This window comes from Elaeis guineensis, chromosome 6 (genome assembly GCF_000442705.2).
Source record: "Elaeis guineensis isolate ETL-2024a chromosome 6, EG11, whole genome shotgun sequence".
Taxonomy (NCBI): domain Eukaryota; kingdom Viridiplantae; phylum Streptophyta; class Magnoliopsida; order Arecales; family Arecaceae; genus Elaeis; species Elaeis guineensis.
In genome coordinates this window covers 14,460,619-14,477,042 of record NC_025998.2, presented here as the reverse complement: position 1 = coordinate 14,477,042, position 16,424 = coordinate 14,460,619, and the positions used below count along the sequence as shown (strand labels likewise).

Below are 16,424 nucleotides of genomic sequence, written 5' to 3'. Positions count from 1 at the left end.
CAAGTTCTTATTATTTTTTATTTCATAAAATTAAATTTTTATTTTCATTATCACCCTATCCATCGTGTGTGTATCATTTATGTGAGATACCTCTATTCTCTCTTTTTGATAGAGTTTTGTTAAAGAGCAATCTGAACTAATATATCGGTAGCCTCTAAATGAAGTTTAAACTTTATTCTTATATCACTATTTTTCCTTTCGTACACCCTCTTCTAAACACCTCATTCTTTGATCTTTCTTTAATAAAGGAAGTTCTTTCCTTTCTCCTCTTATGTCAAAAAGATTTTCTCTCCCTTGCAGGCTACTTCCCTTTGCTTGTGTTTTGTATATCCATTTCTTGTAACCTCTTCTGATATAAATACTTCTTCATTAATAAATTTGGGTGCCTTTATAGCCTCCCTTCTAAGAGAGAGAGAGAGAGTAATCCTTGGAGCACACAAAACCATGGAAATAATATTGGCTGAGGAGAGCATGGCGAGAGAGAGAGAGAGAGAGAGAGAGAGAGAGAGAGAGAGAGAGTAGTCCTTGAAGCACACAAAACTATTGAAACAATATTGGCTGAGGAGAGCATGACTTGCCATACAATACAAATAGATTTTGATCTTGATTTTACTCAAAGCAAAGTCCAACCTCATTGCACCATGAATCCTAAATTGCTTGAAGCAGCAATACCAGGAGATAAAAGAATTCTAGATGAATTATTGCGACAAGAAAATTTTTTATTTGGAGATCCAATGTCGGATATTATAATATCAATATCGGAGGATGTTGCAATATAACAAGATACTAGATGCCCTCTTGAAGTAACACCGGAGGGCAACACGGCCCTCCATGTAGTTGCTAGTCGAGGATATTTGGAGCTTGCCAATGAGCTCTGTCGTAGAGAGAAATCTCTTTTGGTGGCACTAAATAAGAGGCTTGACACTCCGCTGCATTGCACTGCAAGGGCTGGATATGATAAGATGATCTTCCTCATCCTCCAATTTGTGAAGAAGTATAGGATCGGATGGATGAGAGTGCTAATAGCAAGGAACAGGAATGGTGCTAATGCTTTGCATGAGGCTGTCAAATATGACCATGAGTGCGTGGCCAAAATACTGATGGAGGAGGATGTTAGATTGGCATCCATGCTGAATAATGCTAACATGTCTCCATTCTATTTGGCCTTCATGATAGGATCCTTCAATGTAGCTAAAGCCTTACTACGGTCCTCCTTCTGGGAGAATGATTCTCTAACATCTTATGCAGGCCCTAACAAGAAAATGACATTGCATGTAGCAATCGTAAATCAAGGTAACCATGTGCTTGACTTATATATTGTTCTCTCTTTTTTTTTTTTCCTAAAGAAAAGGTGAGCACGTCACTACCATTTCATTTATGAAATGATCAGAACACAAAAGAAGCAAGAAAGCCATATCACATAATACAGCAAAATAAGTCCTTTTTAAGAGTGTAGGGGCAACCGCTGTCTACACCCAGCAAAGTACAGATCTATATCACTTAATGGAAAAATTTATGAAACAAATAATAGGAAAGCTAAACCACATAGGTGTCTTTTCCTCAACTTTAGAAGATCCAGATAGTGGGAATTAAGCAACTACTAATCACAATTGTTTGCTGGGAAAAACCTAGGCCTAGTTAAGAGATATTAGCCCAAAATTTAAGTAGCTAGGATGTTGGTGGGATCAGACATGGCCGACGGCTGCCAAGACATCGCCATCGTGTGGATCAACTTGGCCTGGCCACTTCTTTGCTGGTGCTACTCCTGCCCATTTAGGCTATCAAGGTTCAGTTGGCAACATTCCTTGATGGTCACCAGGTATAACTTCCCTTATAACAAATAGCAAACTTTGATTTTTCTTTTTCTAGTGTTCTTGTGATGATTCTCTGTTGGGACAAATCAACTAACCCCAGATTCCGACTCTACATCAGCCTTATGAACACAATACTCTGACTCCGATTAACAATCAGTTGACAGACCGACAGTCGGCTATCATCAACCAAAAACGGACAACTTGATCAATCTCCGACCGAAGACCATCGACATATCAAATAACCGATCGATGTTCATTCGGATCTCCACGACTACCGACCTACTACTATTACCGACATATAGTCAGCTTATCTTCCCACGATCATATAAGGCCGGAATGTATGGAACCTACACATCTAACCGTTATAAACGGTTATCGACTATGTGTCACGATTATTAGTGGGCATAAACAGCCCATTAACTTCATGATTATGGTCCGATAATTTAGTGTCATAAAAAGCAGAACCATGTGCTCGACGGTTATACTTGAATCATCTATAAAAAAGAGATAATTGAACAGTATTGGTAAGGCAATTCTGGGCTGAGTCTCTGTCATTTCAAATATTCTTATTTATTGTTCACCACTCTCCACTGATTTAAGCATTGGAGGATCTCTGTCGGATACAATTTCGATCTGTGAGAACTTCATTTTGCAGATGCTCATCACCGACGACAGATGATAGGAGATTGGCTGCAGCAGATTGACGCACCAGATAGGAGAAGAATACAATCTATCATGTCAAAAATCAGAGCTCAACACTCGACAGGATCGGTGAGGCAGTTTTTCCATCCGAAAGATGTTCCTCCCCCACCTCCAATGGCAGAGTCCAGTTCTTCACATCTTGTGATCACCACAGACGCACAAATTGCTGCATTAATACAGCAAATGAAGGTACTAACGGAGGCAGTCCAAAGTCTCCAGCAGCAACAAACTTTGCAGCAGCAGCAGCCACCAGTGGAAGAGCCGGTGGCTTAGTCAGTGCTATCTAGGCACAGCCGCCATCCTCTACGATATTCACCCTTCTTATCTTTTAAGCGGCGATCGTCTCAACACTCCCACCGAGATGGGCAACCACATTTTTGGCACTCCCATCATGCCACCCATCATTCGCGGCATTCTCCCCCTCCTTCTCGAGCACATAGTATCAGAAAGGGAAAAAGACTGCGGACGCCTTCTGCTTCTCTATCTTCAAGCTCTTCAGGAGGTTCTACCCATGGAGTTTTTCAGCAACGGTGGCTTGACGACTACGAACGCAAGTTCAAAAAAATTAACTGCCAGCTTGTCTGACTTCAGGTGAAAGGTCGGAAGTCCTCCAACTACTACGAATTTTACACTGTCTAGCCTCTCTCTCAATGCATCTTGGATGAACTGCTTCTATCTCGATTCAAGATATCACAAATGGAGCCATACGACAGCTCCACCGACCTGATCGATCATTTGGAGAGTTATAAGGCTCTCATGATGATTCAGGGGGCAACCGATGTCCTCCTATGCATCAGCTTCCTAGCAACTATTCGGAAGGCTGCTTGAGCCTGATATTTTGGACTTCAGCCATAGAGCATTAACTCCTTCGAGCAGCTCAAGCATTCTTTCGTGGCCTACTTCAGCACTAGCTGAAGGCTGCTACGGACATCAAACAGTCTCTTTTCAATTAAACAATGTGAGACAGAGACGTTGAGAGATTTTAGGGTTCGTTTTAATACGGCCACAATAGAGATCAGGGCCTCAATGAAGATATGACCATATTGGCCATGAAGAGGGGTCTAAGAGGATCTAGATTTACTTACTCTCTAGACAAGACTCCCTCAGACCTATGCTGAACTTCTAGAGCGTACGTACAAGTATATTCGTACAAATGAAGCTGCTTCTGACCGACACCAGATAGAAGAAAAAGATCAGAAGAAAAAATAGAAGAAAAGTAAAGCTCTGACCGAATCAAGTCAGTCAATTATCAATAAGCGAGCTTCACCTCGACGACGGAGTCTGAAGCCGAACAATTATAGCAGGTATGACTTCTATACTCTTTTTGCTCTCCATGTCCAGATCTTGATGGAGATCAAAGGAGAGGAGTATTTACGATGCCCCTCGTTAATGAAAGCACCGCCGAGGAGCCGTGACATGAAGAAATATTGTCGGTTCTATCATGATCACGATCACAATACCAAACAGTGCATCTAACTAGAAATGAGATAGAGGCCCTGATTCAATGAGACTACCTCAAAAAATTCTAACGAGATCGTCTGACTTAATCTCCCATCGACCAACAATCTCAGCCGCAAGCTGAAGAGATACTCAACAATCAACCAACGACGGGAGTAATTAACATGATCGTCGGGCGACAGAAGAACTGGGGGGCAACTTTCAAAGAAGAGTCGGTAAAGAAATATCGACTCGATAATGTAATTACTTTTTTGGAAGAATATGTTCGGAGAATACAAACTTTCCATGATGATCTGTCATTGTCTCGACAACGATAGCAAACTATGATGTAAAAAAAAATTTAGTGGATAATGGAAGCTCAACAGATATTTTGTTTTACTCGATTTTCTTCCGAATGCGACTATCGAGTGATTGACTCAAGAGAGTCTCGATGCCATTAGTCAGTTTCACTGGGGATGCAGTTACTGTGGAAGAAAAAATTACTCTCCCACTAACTGCCAGAGCTAAACCACAACAGAGTACTGTTCTCTTGACATTCACGATTGTCCGAGTTCTCCCGGCTTATAATGCCATATTCAGACGATCTGATCTTAATACTCTGAGAGCAGTAATCTCAAAATATCATCTGCTAGTCTGATTTTTGACAAGAAATGAAGTCGGAGAAATGTGTGGAGATCCATAACTTATCCGACGCTGCTTCCTGATTTTCACATAGAATAATCAACCTGAAGATTCTTTGTTCATTGATAAATTGGACCAAAGAGAAAATAAAAAAAGGGGTGAACCAGTCAAGCAGCTGGTTTCCATCCCACTAAAAGAAGAGGATCTTGAGAGGACGGTCCAAATTGGATCGCAGTTGTCTAATCCAGAGCAGCAACAACTAATAAATCTACTCAGAGTAAATGCTGATATTTTTACTTGGTCGGCTACTGATATGTCAGGTATTCCTCCAGAGATAATAACCTATTGGTTAAACATTGATCCAAAGGTTAAGCCAGTGAGACAAAAGAAAAGGCCTTTTGCTTCTCAAAGGCAGAAGATCATCGACGAAGAAGTCGACAAGTTTCTCGTGGCTGGCTTTATCAGAAAAACTAATTATCTCAATTGGTTCATCAATATAGTAATGGTGAGAAAGACCGATGGGAAGTGAAGGATCTGCATTGACTATACGAATCTGAATGAAGTTTATTTGAAGGACAGTTTTTCTCTGTCGAAAATTGATCAACTAGTTGATGCAACTTCGGAACACCGACTCTTAAGTTTCATGGATACCTTTGCAGGCTATAATCAGATTCGGATGGCACCTGAAGATGAAGAGTATACAGTCTTCGTAACCGACAAAGGCATCTATTGTTATAAAGTAATGCCTTTTGGTTTAAAGAATATCGGAGCTACTTATCAACAGTTAGTCAATAAAATATTCAAGATACAAATTGTGTGGAATATAGAAGTCTATGTAGATGATATGCTGGTGAAAAGCTCTCAAACTATTGATCATATTTGAAATCTGGAAGAAGCCTTCAGCACACTTCGACGACATCAGATGAAGTTGAATTCGATCAAGTGTGCATTCGGGATAATTTCTGAAAAATTTTTTAGATTTCTTGTATCGTAATGAGAAATCGAGGTCAATTCTCAGAAAATAAAGACTATCATCAATATGAAGCATCCAAGCTCCAAAAAAAAGATACAGCAGCTTAATGGAAGGATCGTCGCACTTAGTCGATTCATCTCAAGATTGGCAAAAAGATACTTATCCTTTTTCAAAATCTTAAGGCAAGCAAAAGACTTCTCATGATCAGATGAGTGTCGATAGTCTTTTGAAGATCTAAAAAGATATCTGACGTTTCCACCATTGCTTATAAAATCAAAGGTCGGAGAAATTTTATATCTCTACTTGGCGACTTCGACGAAGGTAGTTAGTTTGGTACTTGTCTAGGAGGATGAAAATCGAATTCAACAACCAATCTACTATATTAGCAAAGTGCTTCACAATACCAAAGTAAGATATTCAAGAGCGAAGAAGATGATCTACGCTCTAATCATATCATCACAGCGACTTCGTTCGTACTTTCAGACACATCCTATTATCTTCTTGATAGATTAGACGTTGAAGGTAATTTTACACTGACCTGATACTTCGGATCGAATGACAAAGTTGGCAATAAAGCTTGACGAATTTGATATATAATATCATCCATGTCCATCGATGAAGGTGCAAGTTTTGGCTAACTTCATCGCCGAGTGTACAATATCTGATAATAATCCTGAGGATGAAGCTAACAATAAAATAAAGAAAGCTACAACTTTTGAGCTCGACTTAACGTTGGTGTGGGTGCTATATATTGATGGAGCATCTAATGCATAAGGCAGTGGAGCTGGTTTCATCCTCACTAATTTCGAAGGGGTTGTAACAGAATATGCTCTTCGGTTCAATTTTAAAGCTTCGAATAATCAAGTCAAATATTAAGCACTTTTAGCCAGCTTAAAGATTATCAATGAACTTGATATTGATAATCTGAAGGTCTTCACCGACTCATAGTTGATTGCTGGGCAGGTTAAGGGCGAGTTTGAAGCCCGAGATCCCATTATGATGAAGTATCTTCAGAAAGTGAAAGATCTTACATCAATTCTAAAATATTTTGAGATCTTTCACATCTCAAGGATAGAAAATGCTCGAGCCGATATACTTTCACGACTGGCAACCACTTCTTTCAACTCGCTGGATTGGACATTTGTCGAATATTTTGAACAGTCAAGTATTGATAAAGTCGAAGAAGTGTTATAAATCAATGATGAACCAAACTGGATGGACCCGATTATTCAGTACTTGATTGATGGAACTCTACCAACAGACTCTTCAGAAGCCAAACAACTTAGATGGACGGCCTCGCAATATATTTTGATGAATGGCCAACTATATAAAAGATCGTTCTCTCTTCCCTTACTGGAGTATTTGAGACCGACAGATGCTGACTATGCACTCAGAGAAGTTCACGAAGAGATTTATAGAAATCACTTGGGGGACAAGTCTTTAGCTTACAAAGTCTTACGACAAGGATATTATTGGCCCACAATGAAGAAAGATGTAGCTGAACTTGTCCAAAAGTGTGAATCATGTCAGAAATATGTAAATATACAACATCAACCGATCAGTCAGTTGATATCAGTAGTTGTACCATGACCCTTCGCACAATGGAGAATAGACATACTTGATCCTTTCCCTCCGGCATCTGATCAGAGAAAATTTATAGTGATCGCCATCGATTACTTTACCAAATGGGTGGAAGCAAAACCTCTAGTATAGATCACTGAAAGTAAGATGGAAGATTTTATTCAGAAGTCAATCATATGCAGATTCGATCTACCACACACCATCATTATCAATAATGATCGATAATTTGACAATCAGAACTTCAAAGAGTTCTGTGCAAAATTTTACATTACGCACAAACTCACATCAGTCGGCCATCCACAATCCAATGGTGAAGTAGAAGTGACAAATCGAATAATTCTGCACGGGCTCAAAACCAGACTGAATGAAGCTAAATACCTCCAGGTGGAAGAACTATATCCGATCTTTTGGGCATATCGAATAACTCCTTGCATACCAACGAGAGAATCGTCATTCAATCTGGCCTATAAAATAGAAGCGATAATCCTACTTGAGATCGGATTACCATCAGCAAAGATGGAAAATATAGTGAGCCGAGCTATTCAGAATGTCAGAGAGCTGATCTAGACTTACTTCTAAAAGTTTGACAGCAACCTCAAGTTTGAATGACAGTATTCAGCAAAGAGTAACCCGATATTATAATACAAAGTTAAGCCGAAGGTCTTCTATCCAAGAGATCTGGTCCTAAGGAAAGCAGAAGTCTCAAGACCCCTAGACCAGAAAAAATTATCTTCAAATTGGGAATGACCCTATAGAATAATCGAGATACTTAGATCGGGTGCATATCGGTTGGAAACTCTTGAAAAAATAGCTATTCTTCGAACGTAGAATGCTGACAACTTAAAGATGTATTATCAACAAAGTTATCATATATACAGTGCTCAGAATGAAATATTAAATTTCATAATCACAAAAATTTTGGCCTACTACAAAGTGATATTAGATCAATAAATGGATAGTCAATTTCAATTGACTATATCTCAATTTTTTACTGTAAAAATTGATACATCGACTATATCTCGACTTTCACTGTAAAAGCCAATATACCGACTATATCTCGATACCGACTATATCTCGACTTTTCACTGTAAAAGTCGACTCTAATTGAACGACTATTTATGCCGACTTAATTTTAACTAAGCAAAATACTATACCAATATGTTCCAGATCGAATTGAAACTATACTGACTTGACTACGGTCAGTCGAAGGATATTCGATTTGCCATCGTTTATCAAATAACTAGACATACTGACTTGACTACATTCAGTCGAAGGATATTCGGTTTATCATTGTTTATCCTAATACCTAAAAAATAAAGTATGTCAGTTGATATTCGACTAACGAATAATTCTATAATTACTACTGAATGTTCGACTCGTCGATCGATATTCGGTAGTTAAACTACAATTCAATGACATTGCAGATACACAGAAAAGAAAGAGTTGGTACTTCAAAAAAAAAAATTTCATTCATTAAAAGAAAGTTACCAAATTGGACCTAAGGTCCGATTATAAAATTTTTGATTACAAAAAAAAATAATAATGCTACACTGATCACCAGTTGTTGTCTTCATCTCCTTGCTTCGATGCAGCATCGACGATTGGAACAGCTTCTAGTGCTGTCGATGCATCGTCTTCGATCGGTGCAGCCCCTTCTTCGGTAGCTTCATCTTTCGAACAAGGAGAAATGATGCTGCTCAAGTCCAAGTCTGGGTATAATTTTCTGACCGTATCTCGACGGTCCTCATACCCGACGCAGTAGGAAGCATATCCGCCTTTGAGAATCTCTTTCTTGAATTCTTCAGAATTTTTGAAGTTCTTGATGGCTAGATTTAGGGCTTCCCTTACCGACTCTGCTTCAGCTTTCGTGGAAGCCGACTCAGCATCGGCCAGTGCCAGCTTTTTCAGGATGGCCCGATGCTTTTCGCATTCGGCTTCAAGTTCATCAATGCATCCATCCCTCTCTCACCGAAGCTGATGGATGGAGTGCTTCTTACTCCTGATCTACAACTCAAGAAATGATATATTTTGACGAGCCGACTCAACTTCGGCTCTGAAAGATTGTAGGTCAGCCGTCATTTGGGAGATCTATTCTTGAAGTTCTTTCTCCCGCTCAGTTGCCGCCTGAAATTGTTCGACGGCAGTATTCTTTTCAGCGGTGACAGCTGCCACCTTATCCATCCACGATCAATGAAAGTTGACAATCTTTCGATAGCCGCTCTTAAGATCGTGCATATCATACGCCCACTGAAAGTGGAAGATAAATCAAGTCAGATCAGATATAAAAAAAGAAGAAGAAACAAAAAAAATTGATTCTTCCATCCATGAATGGACGATGGAAGACTAGTGATAAAAGAAAGGTCTTTCCTCAGGTTGAAGAATCACCAACTCTCGATCTTCGAATGAGGATGAAGGATAAAGAAAGATCGAAAAAGAAAAGGACGAGAAATAATTGGTATCAGCTGACACAATAGGACGAAGCTGATGATCAGCCGGATAGAATTCGAAGCCAACTGAGCAGGATAGAGGCCATAATAATCAAAAAAATTTCAGACAAACTCCAGAATCGAGAATCGAAGATCAGTCCAAAGGTCCTCGACATAAATTGTGACTTGGTCCGGAAGAGGAAAATTCACCCGACTGTCCGAATCAGGAGCGAAAAGCTGAAATGCTCCGGAATACAATATTATTTTTGAAGCCGTTCAATGTTTGGTCCGGATAAAAAAGAAGCATTTGTTTTCATACCCGAAGGAGAGTCGTCGGTCGGATTCTCTACCGACTATCTCGAGAAGAAGAAGCTTTTCTACTAGCCATGAAAAATGAAGAACTAAGAAAAAAAAGAAAGAAAATCCTAAGGAGAAGAAAACCCAAGGAGGAAGATAAGGGAACTCAACCTAAAATCAGAGATGGTGCAAGAAACAAAGCCCAAGAGCTCCTAGTACTGGGACAATCGACAGAACCTTTCGCTGCAGAGGATGGTCACAAATGCAAAGTAAAAGTCTGGCTGAAAGCGACTTTATATATATATGACCCTTCAACGGTCCAGATGAAATCGGTCAAATCTGAATCTCTTCAGATATCAACATGTGGCGACATCAAGATCGATCATCGATTGGACGGTTCGATGCACCTGCTTCCAGATCATGCCACTTCACCGTTATCTGCGTGAATAGCTTAGAGCCAATGATGTTTTGACACATGGCCAAAATCTACTAGTCAGAATCAAATCGTCTGGCACCGAATTATCTTTCTGAAATGATGGCCCAATGATGATTTCATATTTATCGAAACAACAAAATAGCTGGAGATCTCTCATACTCCAAAAAAGTCATTAATACTAGTAGTCAAGTCAGGGTTCGAGGCAGCATGTGATAACTCTCTTTGTCCAACATAATAGACCACATGATAATATACACATCAGACTACCTTAGACTTGGGAGTGAAGGGTAACTGTTGGGACAAATCAACTAACCCCCGACTCGACTCTACATCGGCCTTATGAACATAATACTCCGACTCCGACTAATAATTAGTTGACTGACCGACAGTCGGCTATCATCAACCAACAACGGACAACTTGGTCAATCTTCGATCGAAGACCATCGGCATATCAAATAATCGATCGATGTTTATTCGAATCTCCATGATTACCGACCTACTACTATTATCGATATATAGTTGGTATATCTTCTCATGATCACATAAGGCCGGAATGTGCGGAACCTACATATCTAACCATTATAAATGGTTATCGACTATGTGTCACGATCATTAGTAGGTATAACAGCCTATTAACTTCATGATTATGATCCGATAATTTAGTGTCATAAAAAATGAGACCATGTGCTCGACGGTTACACCTGAATCATCTATAAAAAGGAGGTAATTGAATAGTATTGGTAAGACAATTCTGCGCTGAGTCTTTGTCATTTCAAATATTCTTATCTGCTGTTTACTACTCTCCACTAATTTAAGCATCGGAGGATCCCCGCCAGACACAATTTTGGTTTGTGAGGGCTTCGTTTTGCAGGTGCTCATCACTGACGACATGGGATAGGGGATTGGCTGCAACATCCTCCATTTGATTAAATGTCTTACTAGATGCATAAGCAAAGTACAAAAGCAAGCACATGCATGGAATACAGTGAACTGTCTTTTAATTTATGAAAGCACCATGAACATTGTATAACATGAGTACTCACAATACTTTTCATAATATTTTCATAATAGATATTACACAAGACTTATTGCGACTGAAGCCAATGCTCGCCAAACAAGTTGATTCATTAGGGAGAACTCCTCTTCATTATGTAGTGGTGGATGGTTATCATGATACGGTGAAGCTATTATTGAAGCACGATCCCTCTACGGCCTACCTATTAGATGCCAATGGTTTATTTCCCATACATATTGCAGTTAGGATGGGAAACTATAGCATAGTTGATCAGATTTTACAACAATGCTTCCAAACATACGAACTATTAGATAAGGAGGGAAACAATTTTCTTCATGTCGCTTTCCAGAGGAGAAGATTAGATGTAGTCAAGAAAATTCTCTCCAATAGACCAAATCTCAGGAAGTTATTAAATGATCAGGATTACAAGGGGAATACACCGTTACTATTGAAAATAGTGACCAAGAGGGCGTTTATTTTCTTCTACGGGACAAAACCGTACGTGTCAACATTGTAAACCGTGACGGCTTCACCCCTCTTGACTTGGCTTATGCAAAGTTGGAAGGCGGCCTCCACTTCCGGATGGTAAACTCTCAACGACCTTGTACATGTTTGGCTTGCTAATCTAAGAGCCCGATAAGGTCTGTCACATAAAATAAAGATTTCTTTCCTTATAGTCTGGGACGCCATGCATCGCAAGCTTTAGCCTTTCTCCCTCTCCCTCGCGGGCGCGCATGAACGCGCGCAAGGAGGCACAGAAATTATATTTGAAGCATGAGCACCTTTCTTCAATTCGCATGCTTGTGAACCTCCAAGATATTTTTCTAAACACAAATCTTAATAAGAAGCATTTATTTCTTCGGATAATAAATGCTAATGTTGTTAACGAGACGTCGATTGCCGGACGACACCGCTCATCGTGAAAAGAGTCAGAGTTACTTGACCTTTTGTACTATATATATATATATATATATATATATATATAATTTAATAAATAAATATTATCACAAAGCCTGTGATATTTTCGCTTGTAGGATGTGTAATATACTTACCTTGTATTTAGTTGGAGTCACGAGAGAATAAATGGATGAAATTTAAAGGATACATAATTTTTATTCATAATTTGATTTAAAAAATTATAAAAATAATGGATAAAAAAGAAAGAATTATCCATCTATTTTGATCCATTATTTTGTATTTTTTTAAATTGAAAGGATGGAAGAAGAATGGATCGAGCATTGAAGAATGGATTTTAGTATTCACAAAATTACTGTTCATTAATTTTTTTAATAAAAATATAATATTTCATCATTTTTTTATTCATATTATTTATATATATTTATATAGATACTATTAATCATATACTATTAGATTTTATTAGTCAATATTTTTATTTTAATATATAATTTTTATAATTATAATTAAATAATTAGATTATCTTCTATTTCTTTATTTATATTTATTATTTTTTAATTAACTACTTGTATAATATTAATTAACTATTTAAACTAAAATTTAAATTATTTAATTTATTAATAATTAATTTATAAAATTATGTATTAAATTAAATATTTATATAGTTTTTTATATAATTATGGATTATAAAGATTATAAATCTATACATTATTTACTTCTTTAATATCAATAAGTATTATAAACTAATAATAATAATATTTTTATTAAAAGATAGTTTAATAAAATATTATATAAATATCATTCATCCATCAATTTCTGGGCTGAAGCAATTAATACAGCCTGTTTCTTGGTAAATCGATCTCCATCTACAGCTATTGAGTGTAAAACTCCTTTTGAGATCTGGTCTGGGTCACCTGCTGATTACTCTCAATTGAGAGTATTTGGTTGTCCTGCTTATGCTCATGTGAGGGATGGTAAGATTGAGCCGAGGGCAAAGAAATGCATATTTCTAGGGTATGCATCTGGAGTGAAAGGCTATAGATTGTGGTGCAATGATATAAAGTCTCCAGGGTTAATAATCAGCAGGGATGTGACATTTAATGAGTCTGCTTTACTGGATGGTCAGAGGGAGAAGCCAATATCAGAATCAAATCACGGAGTCAGAGAACAGGTGAAGCTTGAGGTTGATACTTCAGTAGTTCAGTTCAGTGATCCAGATGATGAGGTGCAGGATCCTGATCAAGAAGAGGATGCACCTGAACAACAGCAACAAGAGCCATATAGCATTGCAACTGGTATGGAGAGAAGACAAATCAGACCTCCGCAGAGATATGCATATGCAGATCTAGTTGCGTATGCTTTATCAGTTGCTGAGATAGTTGATATGTATTGTCACGCCCCGAACCCAACACCCGGGTCGGATACGTGATGGCCGCACACTCCTTAGAGCAAGCCCTAAAGAATATGCAAGGCCAAATTAAATCAATACAACCTTATCAACCATAATATTTAATTTCAATAATAATTCATAAAACTTGCATAATTACAATTAACATTCCTTCAATCCTCTGATCAGGTATCAACGGTACTCTATCTATGCATCCGCTCACTCACAAATCCATACCATAGTCAACCATGGACATCTTGTAACTCTGAGAAGAAAAAGAAAATAAAAGGGTGTGAGCTTTACAGCCCAGTAAAAATTCTCATATCACACCAATATAATAATATAATCTGAAAATAATGATGGCAATAACACGTAAAAGTCGATGTTCACTGTCCAGAATACTGCAAACATTTATAGATTATCTGTTTTATCAAAAGAGATGCATCATCATATGTTAAATAAGTGAAACAATTTTATTCAACAATTGTTTCATGTCTTATCTTTCTATTTTCTTCTATTATCACATCATCTTTAATCCTTTCTTTTTGGCTTTAGCTTTAGCTTTGGCTTTGGCTTTGGCTTTGGACTACCAGGATCATGCGACGATCTTTTATTCGGATCGATTTCTGTGATCTTCCTCGGATCGAAATATTCATGATCTTTCTCGGATCAAAGTGGCCATGATCTTTCTCGGATCAAATCATTCATGATCTTTTTCGGATCAGATTCTTCATGATCTTTCTCGGATCATATTCTTCCACACATAAGCCTGTGGAGGCTGTCCCAGGCATAAGCTCCTGGCAAGCTATTCCACATGACAAGGCCAGTCCAAACCATAATTCTCTTTCTTTTCATATTCATGAAATTATGATATTTAACTTCATTAATCAATTCATCTTTTGCAGTGAAATAAATATGTCATACACATAATCATGCCATCAATCGCTGATACATATGTATTGATATAGCATACTCATGCTCAAAATCACATAAATAAATAACAATATCTCAGATATAACAAATTCATCGATCTCAAATCCAACGATGCAAAACCAATGAGATAAAACCACTGATAAAATAACATATATAATGATGATCATGTACAGAGATTCTTACCTTTACCGGTGACTGATCCAAACACAGAAATCAATGTTCTTCTTTGATTTATGAATTTCTTTAACAAAATATTCCACTCGATATCATATGCAGACAATCATCTCTTCATAACCCTGATCAAATATAAAGATCATATATGGAGAAAATTATCGATAATTGATCCTAATAACACAGATCGAGGACCTCTCTTAGGATTAACCAAAATTAGGACTTATCTATGTATCAGGATCCTCCACTAACCTATAAGACTTCTAGAGAGAGAAAATCCATGAAGAGAGAAAATTTCTAGAGAGAGAAAGTAGAGAGAGAAACTTTCGCATTCTTTCGATGAGGCACTCATGATCGAGATCATCAGAGGTCCTATCAGGGTGACTCAATATGAATCAAGTGCTACAAATTTTGAATAGAATCGGACTGGAATCAGATCTACCGCACGAATTTCGGAGCAATCTCAAATCATCTTATTTTCATCTTCAAGTTTATTCTAGGGTTCATGATGCAATCAGAGAGGAAGAAAAGATCCTAGAGAGACAAAATCCGTAAAGAGAGAGAAAAGTCTAGAGAGAGAATCTAGAGAGAGAAAATGTAGAGAGAGAAGGTAGAGAGAAGAGAGAGAAAAGAGAGAGAAAGAAGAGAGAAAGGAGAGAGAGGAAAATTCTCTCCTTCTTCTTTTTTTTTATTTTATTTTATTTTATTTTATTTTTATTTTTCTCTTTCTCCTTTTTCTTTTTTTTTTTTCTTTTCTTTTTCTTTTTCTTTTTTCTTTTCTTTTTCTTTTTCCTTTTTCTTTTCTTTTTCTTTTCTTCTTCTTCTTCCTTTCTTCTTTTCTTCCCGCGGCCTCCCTTGGCTGAAACAGGGGAGGACCGTGAGGTCCCCCCCCCTCGGTGGCTTGGGCTCCGACGGGGTGGCGGCCTGGCCGAAGATCCGACAATGGCCGGCGATGGGGTTCGGCCGGCGGCTCTTTTTTTTTTTTCGAAAAACAGGGAATTCGTCCCCTTTCTTCATGAATTCCGACCATTGGCCGGTCGCCGGTGGCCAAGGCTTACCGAGGATGACAAGTAGAGAGGTAAGGATCCTATCCTAGGGTGAGACGTCACAAACGGTGGCGCCGGTGGTCGGAAAAGAGAGGAAAGATAGCCCGGCCAAACAGAGCAAAACAGGGTCACCTTGCTCATGGATTTTCCGGCGATCCCGAAGGCCGGAGAGGGTGCACGAAACCATGAAAAAGAGAGGAAGGAAGAGAGGAAGGAGCATAAGGGTTTACCCCAAGCTTCAGCAGCGTCGTCGGCTCCATTTTTCGGCGAGCATGGGAAGAGGTTGCCACGGCTTCTACGGGGAAAAGAAGAGGAATCGGGCTTGAAGATCACCGGTGGAGGGTCTTGAGAGAGGGAGAGGCTTATTTATAGGGAATCCTAGAGTTCTAAGAGGCCTAAAGTTCTTCTCCGATCGGGATTCATCGGAGAAGAAGACTCCTTTCGGGAGTCCTCCTTCCGTCCCTTTTTTTTTTTTTCTGGGTTATTACATTCTTCCCTCCTTAAAATAATTTCGTCCTCGAAATTAAGTTATGTTGTTCTAGATACCTATTTCAAAGTATACATTCTTCATGTCATTCTCAAGCTTACAATAATATCTTATATATTATTTATTTCTCATGATCTTGTTATAACAAAAATTATTTAAAAT

The 16,424-nt window shown here is 38.3% G+C and overlaps 1 protein-coding gene across 1 annotated transcript in view; it reads left to right on the top strand.

Moving 5' to 3' along the window:
* The first annotated feature begins 641 nt into the window (after positions 1 to 641).
* Positions 642 to 16,424, top strand: part of LOC114913601 (uncharacterized) — a 32,335-nt gene continuing 16,552 nt past the window's right edge. Inside the window, 5 exon segments of the mRNA XM_073260037.1 lie at positions 642 to 736; positions 791 to 1,293; positions 11,380 to 11,766; positions 11,769 to 11,927; positions 13,111 to 13,624. Of these exon segments, the coding sequence (XP_073116138.1) occupies positions 642 to 736; positions 791 to 1,293; positions 11,380 to 11,766; positions 11,769 to 11,927; positions 13,111 to 13,624 (1,658 nt within the window).